The sequence below is a fragment of the Dysidea avara genome, chromosome 12 (genome assembly GCF_963678975.1).
Source record: "Dysidea avara chromosome 12, odDysAvar1.4, whole genome shotgun sequence".
Taxonomy (NCBI): domain Eukaryota; kingdom Metazoa; phylum Porifera; class Demospongiae; order Dictyoceratida; family Dysideidae; genus Dysidea; species Dysidea avara.
Window position 1 is genome coordinate 18,721,444 of NC_089283.1, and position 14,776 is coordinate 18,736,219.

Genomic DNA, 14,776 nt, shown 5'->3' on the forward strand with positions numbered 1-14,776 from the left:
ATCAGGGATAGAAATTATCCAAAGGTCTTTGACAAAGACAAAGCTTGCCACCATAGTGGTGCAGTCATGTGTTACCCACATTGTCTACTGATTTTTGTCAAAATAAGAACAGGGTTCAATACTCCACCATCTACATATATAGCACTGACTAATTGAAAAGATTAAAATAGTTTCCACAAACATTGTTATTCCCATTTAAGGTGACATGCTAGCGTATGTTTACTGCATTACTTTTCAAGTGATTTATATTCCTACGTAGTTACATTGCCATTTCAGAACATGCAATGTTTGTGTATTATATTGTGTATATTTGTATAGGTACCGCCATTTGATGATGATACTGATTATTCGGTAATTGGCAAAGAGGCACCGAGCACATGTGAATATCTTGGCAATGAGAAAGTATTACACTGGATTAAAGATGTACAAATGCCTAAAATTGATGAAGAATGTGCTTCGATACGCTCTGGTGAAATGACAAATGATGATATGTTGAATCTTGTATATGGCAGCAAGGGAAATCCTACTAAAGTCAGAGAAGTGAAGAAATGCTATCACACAGAAATGTTAACTACCAAAGACCCATATCTTTCAGAAAGCGTTGCTTTTGATTCAAGCAATAATCGTTATAGTGTTAATAGTTCAACTATGAGTGATAGGGATTTTCAAGGAGCCCTTGGGGATTACTATTGTGAAGACACCACTCAAGGCACCTCCAAGTGTAAACATAATGTTGAGCTTGAAAGTGCAGACTATGATACAACCACTTCAGGTTTAGACAGAGGTTACTATGCCGACTATGATAATACAAAAACTGCTTCACTGTCAAACAAAGATCTTTCAATGACTGTTCCTCTAGAATCTGCAGGTGAGGCTAGACTTGAGGTGGCAAAGGAGTCCAAAGATGATTGTGATATGCCATACATCCCAGCAAGTGAAGATACTGGCGTTTACACAGGCTCGTACTTGAGTGATAGTCCTATCCCTCCTCCTGATGGAGGCTATACTTCTTGTAGTAGTGAAATACATTCCATCGATAAAACTACTTCATACCTTCCCAATGTCACTTCTCCTACATCTCCTACTTCACATCACAGTGACCAGTCATTGCCTTTCGGAGATTATGTTGATCACAATGTAGCATTGCAACACAAAAGTACAATTGTGAATATGTCATAACATAATTTTATACATGTATAATATATTATGTAAATCCATTATAAAAATGTTTGTGACTTGAAGTAGTAAAAACTATATATAGCATATAGCCTAAAAACAGAAGGAGAAAGGGGGTAATTTTGGTTTGGCTTGAATTAAGAAGTTTGCATTTGTACTTTCGTTCTGCTTTAGTCTTGTGGTTCACATGGAAAACTGAAATGGATTGCATTGTGACATAACACATCGACATACGTATATAGATACTCTGAGTATGTACACTACATATTGCATGCATAATAATTATAAGTTTTATTCTGTGATGTAGCATACTATAGCATTCCATCAGTTTTACATCCAGTTCCATCTCCATTTACAAGTTTCCCAATGGCCTTTTTAACTAGTCTAGATAGCCATCTCCTGCAGTTGTTATATGAATCTGAACTGTGTGTGTATTGTGTAATATATACTGGGACTGGTGTCTATTTGTATTCTGATATAATGACAAGTACATGTAAATGGACGTACATTTAATACTAGCAGAAGCATGATACATTTTGTATTCTGCACTCCCATTCTTGTACCGTAATTTGTTTTTTTCTTTTTTTGTCGTAAAATAATTTTCGTATGCAAAAAATTTCTTGCATGGAAAGTTTTATACAATATCGAACTACTCTAATAGAGCAGTCATTCACGTAAATCATACGAAAATATTTAAGCCAAAATTTTTTGCACGAGAATAAAGCGAATTACGCGGTAATTTGATTTTAAAAGTCTAAAACTATAATACAGGATGTACATGCTTTCCAACAATTCTTGAATAATTTATATATCTTGTACTATGCATGAGGAAAACAATTCTCCAAAAGTTCCCCAATTATGCTCGTGCAGAAATTAAAGCCCCGTGGAGTATGTGGTCTTCCTATATACTGTAGCTTACGATTGAGTGACAGTCACGAGATATATGTATAGAACACGTGATCCCTTAAGTTTTAGTTTCAGTGCCTCTACCCAATATTTTCGAGATCCACCTACAGCGTAATAATTAGTAGATGTATTGCTGCTACTACGTCGAATTCTGCTTCTTCTTCTCCTCCTAGGCCGGCTGCTGGCTGCTGCTGCTGCTGCTGCTGCTGCTGCTGCTGCTGCTGCTGCTGCTGCTGCTGCTGCTGCTGCTGCTGCTGCTGCTGCTGCTGCTGCTGCTGCTGCTGCTGCTGCTGCTGCTGCTGCTGCTGCTGCTGCTGCTGCTGCTGCTGCTGCTGCTGCTGCTGCTGCTGCTGCTGCTGCTGCTGCTGCTGCTGCTGCTGGCATGGCTGCTACTGCTGGCATGGCTGCTACTGCTGCTGCTGGCTGCTGTTGGCTGCTACTGCTGGCTGCTGCTGGCTGCTACTGTTGGCTGCTGCTGCTGGCTACTGCTGCTAATTATGCAAATTTCAATGCCACATGCTTCATAAGACCACTCCAAATGAGTGTGTAGCTTCCTGTTCTCATCCACATCACCTCTGGACACCCGGATTGAAATGTTATTAGTGCCATTATTTCTCCAAATCACTTCCTGTGCTGTTATATGAAAATTTCCTATAAAGACTCCCATTTTGCATTGTTAAAAACCCTGTGGGTATCAGTGCATGGTACCCCTGAGTGTAGACCCCTGTAGCTACTTATGTTGTATTGTCTTAATAAAATAAGATGTCTCTCATCGCAATAGAAAGAACGTTACTCACAATGAAGCTATAGTTTCCTGGCCTTGAAATCCTCTCAGGATTTAGATACTCTGTAATAGAGCAGTCACAGATAATAAGCCTCCCACCCACACCAAATCTTAAAACATCTGGATGGGAAACTACAGCTTCATTTGGAGTGGCTTAACACATACGTAGAAAGAGTATCTTAATTTGTAAATTCACCTTATAGCCAATATACTATGTACCTAACATGTGTGCTTAGCAACTTAAGGAAATTCCATGTATGTTTGTACATTCACACTATGCAAATGACAAAAATGAGTTTAGTCTGGCCGCAGTGAAGTGTAAAATTTCCGCTTTTTAGAAATTATGCATAATTACTATGATGGTGCCAGTGTGTACGTATGCTATCCAATTTGTAACAAACTGCCAGTTACATCATTATTACAAGTACATAAGTGTATCGATGCTTTGCATTAAAATGACATTTTTCATGTCTTACAACTGTTTGGCATGGTTATTGGTAATAGTAATGGGGTGTTGATGTGATCGCTGTACTTGTACAAATACGTAGTACAATTTTACCTGTTGTATAATTGTGTTTGTTTTGTCTGTGCGTATCCACACCCATTCACTGGCTTCTGGGAAAACGTATGTGCTTACGATTTTTACATACATATACGCATACTTGCAAGACATGAATGTTCTTAATACAAAGTCATACAACCTGACATTTTAATAATGGCAAATCTCCAACTACATAAGTTTCAGCAGTATAATTATTTGCTGAGTTGTCACACCCATACAGTGAAATGTTCATAATCTGATGCTCAGGATGTCAAGTCAGTATTACATAAAGAAAGTCTTCTTGGCACAACAAACAATGTGAGATTTAGAAGTATTAGATTAGAGGTTTCACTTTATGAATTGCTATTACTATCTTAATAATGCTTACTAAAAACTGCCATGAAAATTTATTTGATAAGCCTGTGGAGACCACTAATGGAACAACAGCATAATTTCTACAAATTTGTGTTTACAGTCCCTCTAATAAGGCAGGTGCAAGGCAGGTGCAAGGCAGGTGCAAGGCAGGTGCAAGGCAGGTGCAAGGCAGGTGCAAGGCAGGTGCAAAGTGGTAACATTAAGACCACCTAATTAGTATTCCATTCACCCACAATTTGTCATTTAATTAAATAAGCAAGTTGGCGCCATCCTGTAATACCATACTTTAACAAGCGATTACTAACTATTGCACATTTCACTAAAGTGTGTGATTTAAAATTAAAAGCCAACATTTCTGTCAGTGGTACCAACGATGTAGGGAAAAATATAGAAGTTATGTCACTTTAGGTAAGCTTGTATAATCATCTCATGGTACATGTATAGAATGATTATAAATATCTTTACTACCATTTATTATATTATACTGATTTTTTATTGCTTTGCAGCATGTTACACTGCTGTTCTACTTTATAACACAAATTGATAATCAAATCCTGTTCATGTGGCAACCTGTAAATCATAACTCCTGTGTTTTGTATTCAACATAATAATGTTGATAGGCTATTCGGTATAGAGTTAAGTAATTATTGGTAGTTAGTGGTGAGCCATGCACATCCAGTTAGTGTGTTGAAGGTTATAACTAGAACTTCTTTGTCTGTCTGAGTGGCTATGATTAACAATAAAAACTAAATGTAGCTAGCTATATGGCAAATTTCAATCTGTGTTAGCATATGGATACTTACATTTGTAGTCTGTGAGAATGTGTGTGTGCGCGTGTGTGTAGTGTGTGTGTGTGTGTGTGTGTGTGGTGTGTGTGTGTGTGTGTGTGTGTGTGTGTGTGTGTGTGTGTGTGTGTGTGTGTGCAGCATGTGCGTGTGTGTGTGTAGTGTGTGTAACATGTGTGTAGTGTGTGTGTGTGTGTGTGTGTGTGTGTGTGTGTGTGTGTGTGTGTGTGTGTGTGTGTGTGTAGTGTGTGTGTGTGTGTGTGTGTGTGTAGTGTGTGTAACGTGTGTGTGTGGTGTGTGTGTGGTGTGTGGTGTGCCTGCAATAATATATAGCTGGTAAGAGATGGCTGAGAAACATGGCTTTTCTGCACATATGTACAAACAAAGTCTACTTTTACCTCCACATTATCCATAGTGCTAAGATAGATTTGAAGTTTAAAATGTGTGAACACTGTACATGCCTTCTATAGACACTTTTATTACATATGTACATGTCAATTCATGATTTGCCATTGCCACTATATAGAAAATTAATTTTCGGCAGTTTTAGTGTCAAACTTCTTGTGTTTAACCCCAGTGGAATAGTAACTCAAATAACACACACTACACATGCACACACACACATGCACACGCACGCACACACACACGCACACACACAAACACACACACGTCACAAAACAAGGCTAAGGTCACATGGATGCTTTAAAAAGACAACCTTGTTATCAAGGCTATAATGTTTGGTTTCATGTGTGACCTTAGTATTAGTGTAGTTTCACTATTGTACCTGTTAAGTATAGTTACAGTGTCCTACATAACCTTAACTGTACCATCACCCAACAATATTTTTAGTTTATAAAACCAATAAGGTCCTACTGTGTATGTCTTAGTTAGTCATGACAACAGCTGAAAGAATCTGTGTCATTGTTCTGTAGTCATGACACATAAGTGACATAACGCACCATCACACAGAATGTGTCCAAGCAACAAGACTTATAAAGTTATTTGATCTGTCTGCCGGGAATTAGCCAACATTCATAAGGATTAACCACCATGTAGTTACTCCCAGAGTTTTCCTTTGAACTACCCCTAATGGTACCCCATCAAAGTCACTAGCATCAATGCATATGCAATTTTATTGTAATTACCTGTCTGAATGCATATTCAACTATACTGTTGATCTCCTTTGATTTGTTTGATTTGACTAATCGAGTTGTGTGTATGCATGCTTTATGTTACACATATTGATGACCACTACATTTCTGTGTAGCCGCTAGGTGGCATTGTAGTAGGCCACTACATGTACATATATGCAGCTGCAATCCGTAATATTACACAACTACACTTTAAATTAGCATATAGCCAAAATTGTGCAATTTTTCGTGAAATAGTGTTATCAGAGATTCAATCTTTGGTGATCATTATGGACATTGTTCTATAGACAATTAATTATTATATTTTGTGTCTTAAACTCCCTGAGGCATTAACAACATGGTTTTATTTGAAGTCAACAGGTGATCACTTTTATTAGCCACCAAATTCTTTAAAATTAATTTATCTGCCCTTGGGGTATAAATTACAGGCTGGTAAATTAATAGAAATTTATGTGTAATATAAAAGATCATAACTTTGGAATGAAATCACCTACAGTATTGACTTTAAGTTGTTCCTTTCAACAAGACTATTACTTTGGTACCATGTTATAGAAAGTTAATTAATGCCTCAGTGAGTGAAAAGATATGAATGGTTAATTTTCTGCACAAAATGGTCATAAAGGTCACCAAAGGTCAAATCTGTGATGACACTATATCAAAAATACATGTCATGAGTACTTATGTGGAAAGTTTCAGAAAAAGTGCACATTTTTTGGGTTTTGCCACTACACTGTCAAAAGGTTTTATGAATACCAGTTGTTATACATTTGTTCCACAGGACCTACATTTTATATATATATATAGGGTGATTAAAGGTCTTGTACATAAAGCCCTTCATTATATAATTGTACCATTGATGCAATACTACAATATAATAAATTACTTTGTTATTAACACTATATACATATTATGGGGTGCCGCTTGTACCAAAATTGTGCAAAAATGCCTTATTTATAAACTATAACCATACTTTATAAATCAATGCATTACTTTATAAATCATACAAATATACTTTATAAATCATATGTACAATTTATAAATGATATACATAATTTATAAATCATTGACATACTTTATAAACTATAACATTGATTTATATAAATTATACATGTGATTTGTAAACTATAACACTTATTTGTAAAGTATAAACACTGATTTATAAATTATAATATGTCAATGCACTACTTTATAAATCATGTATATAGTTTATAAATCATACACATGATTTATGAATCAATAACATACTTTATAAACCACACATGTATAATTTATAAATCATCATTATGATTTATAAACTGCACACATCAGATTAATAAATCACTGATTACAAATCATCATCACAAGTCACTTAGTTTGGTTATTTTTGTATTTTATAAATCATTGTCGTACTTTACAAATTTAACACATATGATATATAAATCAATAGTATGATTTAGTAGCCATACGTTGTTGTTTAGTATCAATAGTTAGAATTCTACTTAAATGTGCATCAAATGGAAAAGATTTGTGGAATGTGATCCAGCACAGGATTCAGCAAACTTAGTACAAGCTTTGGCAGCTATTGTGAACACTTGCACTAGTGAGAGCAGCCCGGAAGAGTGGAGTATCACCATTACCAATTCCCCTGTCATCATTGGGGTTAACCAGTGGTTCCACCAATAATACCACTGCTGCTGGCCACTTATACCCACTTCACAACCATAACGGTGTAGGATTTGGGCTCAAGCCAGCCAGTGGCAACAGTAGCATAATTGGTGGAACCACTGGCAGGCCGGAGTTAACCACATCAATGACAGGGGAATTGGTAATGGGGATACTCCACTCTTCCGGGCTGCTCTCACTAGTGCAAGTGTTCACAATAGCTGCCAAAGCTTGTGCTAAGTTTGCTGAATCCTGTGCTGGATCACATGCCACAAATGCTTTCCATTTGATGCACATCTAAGTAGAATTCTAACTATTGATACTAAACAACAACGTATGGCTACTAAATCATACTATTGATTTATATATCATATGTGTTAAATTTGTAAAGTACGACAATGATTTATAAAATACAAAAATAACCAAACTAAGTGACTTGTGATGACGATTTGTTATGATTTATTAATCTGATGTGTGCAATTTATAAATCATAATGATAATTATACATGTGTGATTTAGAAAGTATGTTATTGATTCATAAATCATGTATAAACTATACATATGATTTATAAAATAGTGCATTGATAATATTATAATTTATAAATCAGTGTTTATACTTTACAAATAAATGATATAGTTTACAAATCACATGTATAATTTATATAAATCAATGCCATAGTTTATAAAGTATGTCAATGATTTATAAATTATGTATATCATTTATAAATCATACATATGATTTATAAAGTATATTTGTATGATTTATAAAGTAGTGCATTGATTTATAAAGTATGGTTATAGTTTATAAATAAGGCATTTTTACACAATTTTGGTATAAACGGCACCCCATATATACTGTCCTATGATTATTCATAACCAGATTTGAAAAAGATGTCTTCACACACGTCCAATTTTACAAGCTTAAAATTGAAGAAACATAGCTATACAAATGTGAAATTTTGATTTCTTGGTGCATTAAGCTATGTCGATTGATGCTCACTTCTGACCAGTATTCAAGTCAATAGCTCATTTCCATCTAAAGTTACGAGTTGTGTGAAAGTTGGTAAATCTGATGTCCATGGAAGACTACTTTTGCAAATTTGGTCATAAGTATTTTAAATTTTTGTTTTTACAGATATATACACATGGGCACCCCATGCTTCCACTCAAGAGTTGATCATGAGTTATATGAGTTCAGCCTGTATAATGAGCCAGTGAAAATAGGGACCTTAGGGTGTTCAAAACATTTTGAAGTGGTCAACTTTTGTTCAAAAATGGATTTTGCCTTAAAGAATATTTATATTGGTTTTTGGCCACAAAACTTAATTCCCAAATGTGCTTGTGCTATCTGTCCTAATATAATTACCACAATTACATCAGTGTAATTGAACAAGCCGTATAGCTATAGCTACCGCTCATTTAGCCATAATTCTATGGTAAATATGTCCATTGCATTTTAAACAGATGTCTAGGTTTCATAATTTCTCAGAAATTAAAAGGAAACCCGGCACCATACATTGTAGTCTAGTGAATGATAAGCTAACTGTAAAACTTGTACATTATTCATTTACAATATCACCCCACAACTTTGTGCTCTTAGACTGCATGTGCCATATTAACATATTGTACTATATATTTCAAGTTAGTTAGGGTACTTACATGCTCCTATGTGAAATGCATACGCAGAAATACAGTACAGATATTAAGACAATTTTTGAACCCTATGTGTTAGTACTATATGCAATAGCCCATAGTGCATAACTACACTTGAACAGACTGCTCAAATGCAACATCAAACTAAGCACACGTAATTATGAGTAAATACATACAAGTATATACATACATGTTGAAATGAACTCATAACCATATGTTGCATGCACATGTTACCGAGTAACTACAAGGCTGATATGACAATAATATTTTGTACGTATATATTAGTATGAGTGTGATTGTGTTACTCCTCTGGAGGTATTTTAGGGTACTAAATTCTCTAATAAGCATATAGATGGCTACCTATATAACCCACTGTGAGAAAATTACCCACAGGTGGTACAACAAAGCCCTGCATAACCTTCTCTCACATAGTGGTCACTAAAATACAAACCCGTTTAAGTAAAGTTACAGCATATTATACAAGCTCGGTTGCATCATTATATACTCATAACTAATCTTGCTTAGAAGCCGTGTGCTTGTATTATTGGACTACTAATGATAGTATTACATATAATTTTAGTTTCTATGCTTACCATGATAGCATATATTGTTTCTGCACCTATCCTTTAAGTATTTATGTCCATCTGTAGTGGCTGGCGTACAGTAATGATGTATCTTACTGGCTTTCAATTTCGTTAAATGATGTAGATTTACTATATTATGATTGGATATGACACATTGAACAATCCATTATTGTGGTACTAGTTAATTGATACACTTGTGTTTAATGATGGTTGAAATTGAAAAGAATTATTCAGTTACGCTGTTTCCATAAAAATTTTTTAAACACTTGAAGCTACGAACCAGAATCAATACAATGTAATTGCAACACTGTACTGCAACTATTCATGCTTTTAATTCTATAGCAGAATATGGAGCACTTTGTTTATTAAAGCATCACAAAATCACTTTTCAAACATACTATAGTGAGGGGATCCTTTACAAAACCATATGTAGCTATATAAATCTCCAAACTGGCTATTAACAAATCCAATTAGACAAGAAACAAGCATGCAAAGATTGTGTGAATATTGTTTACTAAATGAGAAGTCACGTTGTCAAATTGTCACTTCTTAATTATAATCATTAAAATTATATACCATAGTTTAGCATTGACATTCTGTTCTAACTTGATAACAGATGACATTAGAGTGTGGGAGCTGTGTCCAGTTCAATAGCATTAAACTTACGCAAGACAAGAAAGATACTCGTCTTATAAGGTATGGCATGTTCAAGACATCACTAATTTTGCTATGGAATGCTACATGTGTATACTACATAAAAACATTTTACAAACCATATTCATTATTGTTGTAACCAAGCATCAATAATAAAAATTATCAAGAAGTGAAGTACCACAATTTGAATTATATATTATGTGGTTTGTTCACAATCATTCACCTGTAGGCCCTTGAATACTATCATTATCATGCTAAAGATTTTAACAGTACCATAAAGTGACTTTTTTGGCAGGCTATAGGTAGCCCAATACTATGTAGCAGCAAGTAGCTGCAGGTTTACTAATCAGTTGTGATGTAGTTTGTGATTTTATTTCATATAACAGTAGTATATAAATGTTTTAACAAGCAGTTGTGGTTGACTGAAAGCCTGCCATTAATGGACTTCAAAGAATTTGTTATGACCATTGGTTAGTATAGCAACCATATAAATACCATGTCTGTGCTGAAATCTTCAGTTTGAGCAAAACTTTACTGAGAGTTGGAAGTAAAATTTGAATTGCCAGAATGAAGCAAGTTATTTGCCTTTTGCTACTATCTACCATTCTACTGGGTGAGGTTTGCTTGTGCAGAAATGTTGCTTTATATGTTGTCCTATTAACATGGATTGTAATGTATACATATATCTGCAGGTGGGACCCAAGGCCACAATGTATACATCATAAACCTTAATTGTTCAAATTTCGAAAAAGATACTGGAGAAGTTTTCCATCCTTACAGACAGATAAATGGATCAAATCAAGAGGACCATTGTGTTGAGTGTAGATGTGATGAGGTATACACATAAACTGTTGTTAAGTAGTGTACTATTGAACAATAGTGAATATCTTTGCTGTGTGATAACTGCATTAAGTGTATAGTCTTCATTATTATGGCTGAATCTGCAGAGTTGGTTGTGTAGTCTTCAACTGTATATGCAATTCATATGAGACCCAATAGACAACGGATTGCTATATTCTGCTAGCCACGTACACAGCTACAAATGAAAGTTAATGAATATATTGCCAGCCTATACATTTTTCCAGTTATTATCCCTAACTATAGTATGTTCACGTTGAGCTGAATCCTGAAAAACAACTAAAAATTAAAAATGGATTTTTTCTCAACAGAGTTAACATTTCAGCCAACCAGATAATTATTGGTGACAACAAAGGTGTCAACAACAGACACGTATGGTTTGGCTCCATTACAAGTTCGGGAAAAGACTGTAATGGGCATTGTATTTATATGGCTTCCCCATAGGAAATGTATTGAGAAAATTTTGATTGGCCGTAAATATTATGTCAAACATTTGAACAAAAAGATTTTGAAATTTTCTTAGCGGGTCAAGCAATAGTACAAATGAGCCAAATTTCAAGATCGTGTGTAATTGCATCCATGAGTTATTAAATGTTTTTGAGGGTTCAGCTCAACGTAAACATACTATAACTAAAGTCATAATCACAGAAAATGTAGCCAGGGTAGGATTTCAGCTAGTGCAGAGACGTACATGATACACACACACACTAACATATGTAGGAGTAAACTAATAATAGGAATTGATGTCTGATGCTTAAGCAGGGCTTCAGTCTGGGAACACCTTTTCAGTCCCTATATGTACAGTTGTATTCATGCTGGACAGTATAATTGAACTACAAGTGCATATTTAAAATAGCGCTAAATGTCAAATGATTACTGTCCAACAGACTGACAACTGAATTATAATGACTACATGTCAAAAGTAACTAGTGATCAATGTATGAATTTTATAATGCATATTCTATAACATTGTTTTCTTATTATAAGTGTTTGACTCAGACCAGGAAATGAAATTCAATGCTGCCATCAGTGTTGTAATAGTGCATCAGCTTTTGTGACCAAACACACTTATAAGTAATGAGATGACTAGAAAGTATAGCTTAGATGTCTATAGTCAAGTTGAACTTGACACGATTACTTTAGTGAAGCATGTGCAGTCTAACCAGTGAGGTGACCACTCAACTGACAACACTTCTAGACTTAGACTATGACCTACTGTTTACATGCTTGTCTGCCCATATTTGTATGGCTTGGTAGACTTAGACATTTGTTATGTCAGGTACAGAAGTGGGATGTTTGTGTAGGAACTTTAATGAATTTCATTTCACATACATAACGATATGTTAGTTACTTCTCTCAGCAATAATTTACATACTTCTTGTAATCAGTATAATATGATTGTGCGGTATAAAAGAAACATCTATTAGAGTAATTTAAAAAATAATAATGTTGCATACTTTTTTTAATATTATGTCACTTTCATTTATGATGACATTGATAATAATCAGACACGGTTGACTGCAACATGTTTGGAGCTTGAATGTCCTGAACTGAAATGTCACAAAGTTATCCAGAAGGAAGGAGAGTGTTGCAAGAGCTGTGATACTTCAGGTTAATAATGAAGCTAATCAAATAATACCTCAGAAACTTATTCATGTCATAAATATATTATGTATCACTGTTGATTTCATTTCATAAGGTAGCATTATTGTTTGGTGTCAAGTTCCTTTTTGTAAGTGCTTTCCTTATAGAGAAAAAGCCAGAGTGTAGTCTTAAATAGCATGCATTATGTACATCGCATTTCCTTTATAGATGTGGTGAACCTTGTAGATCATGAGTATGCAACTAAATGCATCCGTGGTGGAAGTGCATATTCAGATTTAACTGTTATCCCATCCCTGAATACTTCAAATCCCTGTGAAGTCTGCTATTGTTGGGTAAGAATGGTACATACTTGTTGCAGCTGCAGGTACTCAAGTACTTATAAGGTGCATTTGTAAGGTCCTCACGTAGCACAACCTACTTAATTGATCTAGATAGGCTTCACAAAAAGTACAGTGTATATGACTTTAAGGTTGTGAAGGATTGTAATCAATAATACATCATCTTGTAGAGGTGTGTGACTTTCTGTGTGTAACTGACAGGAAGGAGAAATTGCTTGTGACAGCATATTAAAGACTTGTCCAAAGCCCAGATGTAGAAGTAGTGAACTTATATGGGATCCAAAACAGTGCTGTCCTAGTTGTCCACCAAGTAAGCAATAACCACTCCTGATTTACATTATTAGAATTGACCAAATGTTTATGTGTATAGGTACCATTGCTAGACCTGCCGGCCAAGGTATGTATGTAATGGTGGTCAGTAAACCACACTTATATACTTTCAGGCAAAACATGTAAGGAACATGGCATCATTTATCATGATGGAGACACATGGAATCCATACTATCCCAGATTTGGTGTTTTGGATTGCTATTTGTGCACTTGCAAGGTGATATTTATGTTGTAAGGATGTGCACGTGTGTAATGCATATGTGTAGAATGGGAAGAGGGATTGTACAAAAATGCCATGCCCAGAAGTGAGGGCATGCACTGCTGATGATCCGGTTGAAGATGTGACTATATGTTGTCCAAAGTGTACACAAATACCAAGTAAGTCATGAAACACTATAAGCAATTATGTCTACTATACAGCTGATCAATATACTACAGAGCCACCTGAACAGGACAAGAAAAATGATACCTACCAGCCACCAGTGTTACAACCAGATCCGCCAACTCCAATGCCTTGCAAGGACAAATGTTTACACAAAGTCTACAGATCAGCAGATGGATATGAAGACCAAATTGCTATAGAGTCCATGGTTGCAAGGAATGTTGACGTATTTATTTGGTCACCTGACTTCTCCACAATGCAGTATACTTCAAAATACTTCAGTGATCATTTTATTAACAAAAGATTTACATACATTGGATGTGCCATGCAAAGTAAGGTCAATGTAGCATCTATGCAGTAATTTATTTTTATAGTATTCATTATGAAAATTTGCCACATTTAATAGCACAAAACATCATTATGTTGTTTTGTATTATTTTGGTGCTACAGGTTCACTTACTATGCTACAAAACCGATTTAACCATGTGAGGAGAAGAAAGAATCTTACTCGATGTCAAAAACGCTGTGTTGATAAAGTTATTAAAATACTGAAACCAGCTAACAAGCAAGGAGACTCTAAATCATGTAATTAAACACTGCAGGTGTTAGCTAATAATAGCTAGACTGTTGTCGTTTTTGTACAATGATGTGTCAATTTGATAATAGTACACTGGTGAATAGCTACCATTATAATATGCTCATGTAATTTTTGTTAGATGTATTTTGTTTGTGTGCAAAATTTTCTTTGCAATTGTAGGGAAATAGCTCAGGTGGAAAATGAGCGATTGTCAAAATAACATTGCAAAATCTCATCTATTTATCTGTGAACATCCTCAAAATTTGTGTGCAGCACATTTCTTCAAATACACTGCACCATAGAAAAGTAGTGGAAAGTGACAAACAGTTGTGTGCATATCTATATCAAGACACATGATAGTGTGTCGTGCGGTCAAGACACACGATAGTGTGTCGTGCGGCCCAAGAAGCCGGCGCGCCACACCGTGAGTATATTG

The 14,776-nt window shown here is 35.2% G+C and overlaps 2 protein-coding genes across 4 annotated transcripts in view; both read left to right on the plus strand.

Annotated features, from left to right (window-relative positions):
- LOC136241884 (uncharacterized) overlaps positions 1-1,241 on the plus strand; it is a 28,909-nt gene extending 27,668 nt beyond the window's left edge. For both annotated transcript variants that reach the window (XM_066033267.1, XM_066033268.1), the window contains one exon: positions 319-1,241. In XM_066033267.1, the coding sequence (XP_065889339.1) occupies positions 319-1,179 (861 nt within the window). In that variant the 3' untranslated portion in view covers positions 1,180-1,241. The remainder of the gene's footprint in view (positions 1-318) is intronic.
- A 2,841-nt stretch (positions 1,242-4,082) lies between these two features.
- LOC136241890 (chordin-like protein 1) lies at positions 4,083-14,539 on the plus strand. 2 transcript variants are annotated; one of them, XM_066033272.1, is made up of 12 exons: positions 4,083-4,190; positions 10,213-10,292; positions 10,769-10,863; positions 10,943-11,085; positions 12,617-12,719; positions 12,921-13,045; positions 13,253-13,361; positions 13,422-13,448; positions 13,495-13,598; positions 13,648-13,759; positions 13,802-14,095; positions 14,214-14,539. In XM_066033272.1, the coding sequence occupies exons 3-12, from the start codon at positions 10,818-10,820 to the stop codon at positions 14,354-14,356; spliced, it is 1,206 nt and encodes a 401-aa protein (XP_065889344.1). In that variant the 5' UTR covers positions 4,083-4,190; positions 10,213-10,292; positions 10,769-10,817; the 3' UTR covers positions 14,357-14,539. The 2 variants fall into 2 exon arrangements, with proteins under 2 accessions (XP_065889344.1, XP_065889345.1); XM_066033273.1 differs by having other exon boundaries at positions 13,820-14,095; positions 14,214-14,537.
- Positions 14,540-14,776: the final 237 nt, after the last annotated feature.

Excerpts from the sequence above, each read along its gene's own strand:
- LOC136241890 (XM_066033272.1), top strand. The coding sequence starts at position 10,818 with ATGAAGCAAGTTATTTGCCTTTTGCTACTATCTACCATTCTACTGG. Across the intron at positions 13,599-13,647 it reads GCTATTTGTGCACTTGCAAG|AATGGGAAGAGGGATTGTAC; the intron begins GTGATATTTATG and ends GCATATGTGTAG. Across the intron at positions 13,760-13,801 it reads AAAGTGTACACAAATACCAA|CTGATCAATATACTACAGAG; the intron begins GTAAGTCATGAA and ends TCTACTATACAG.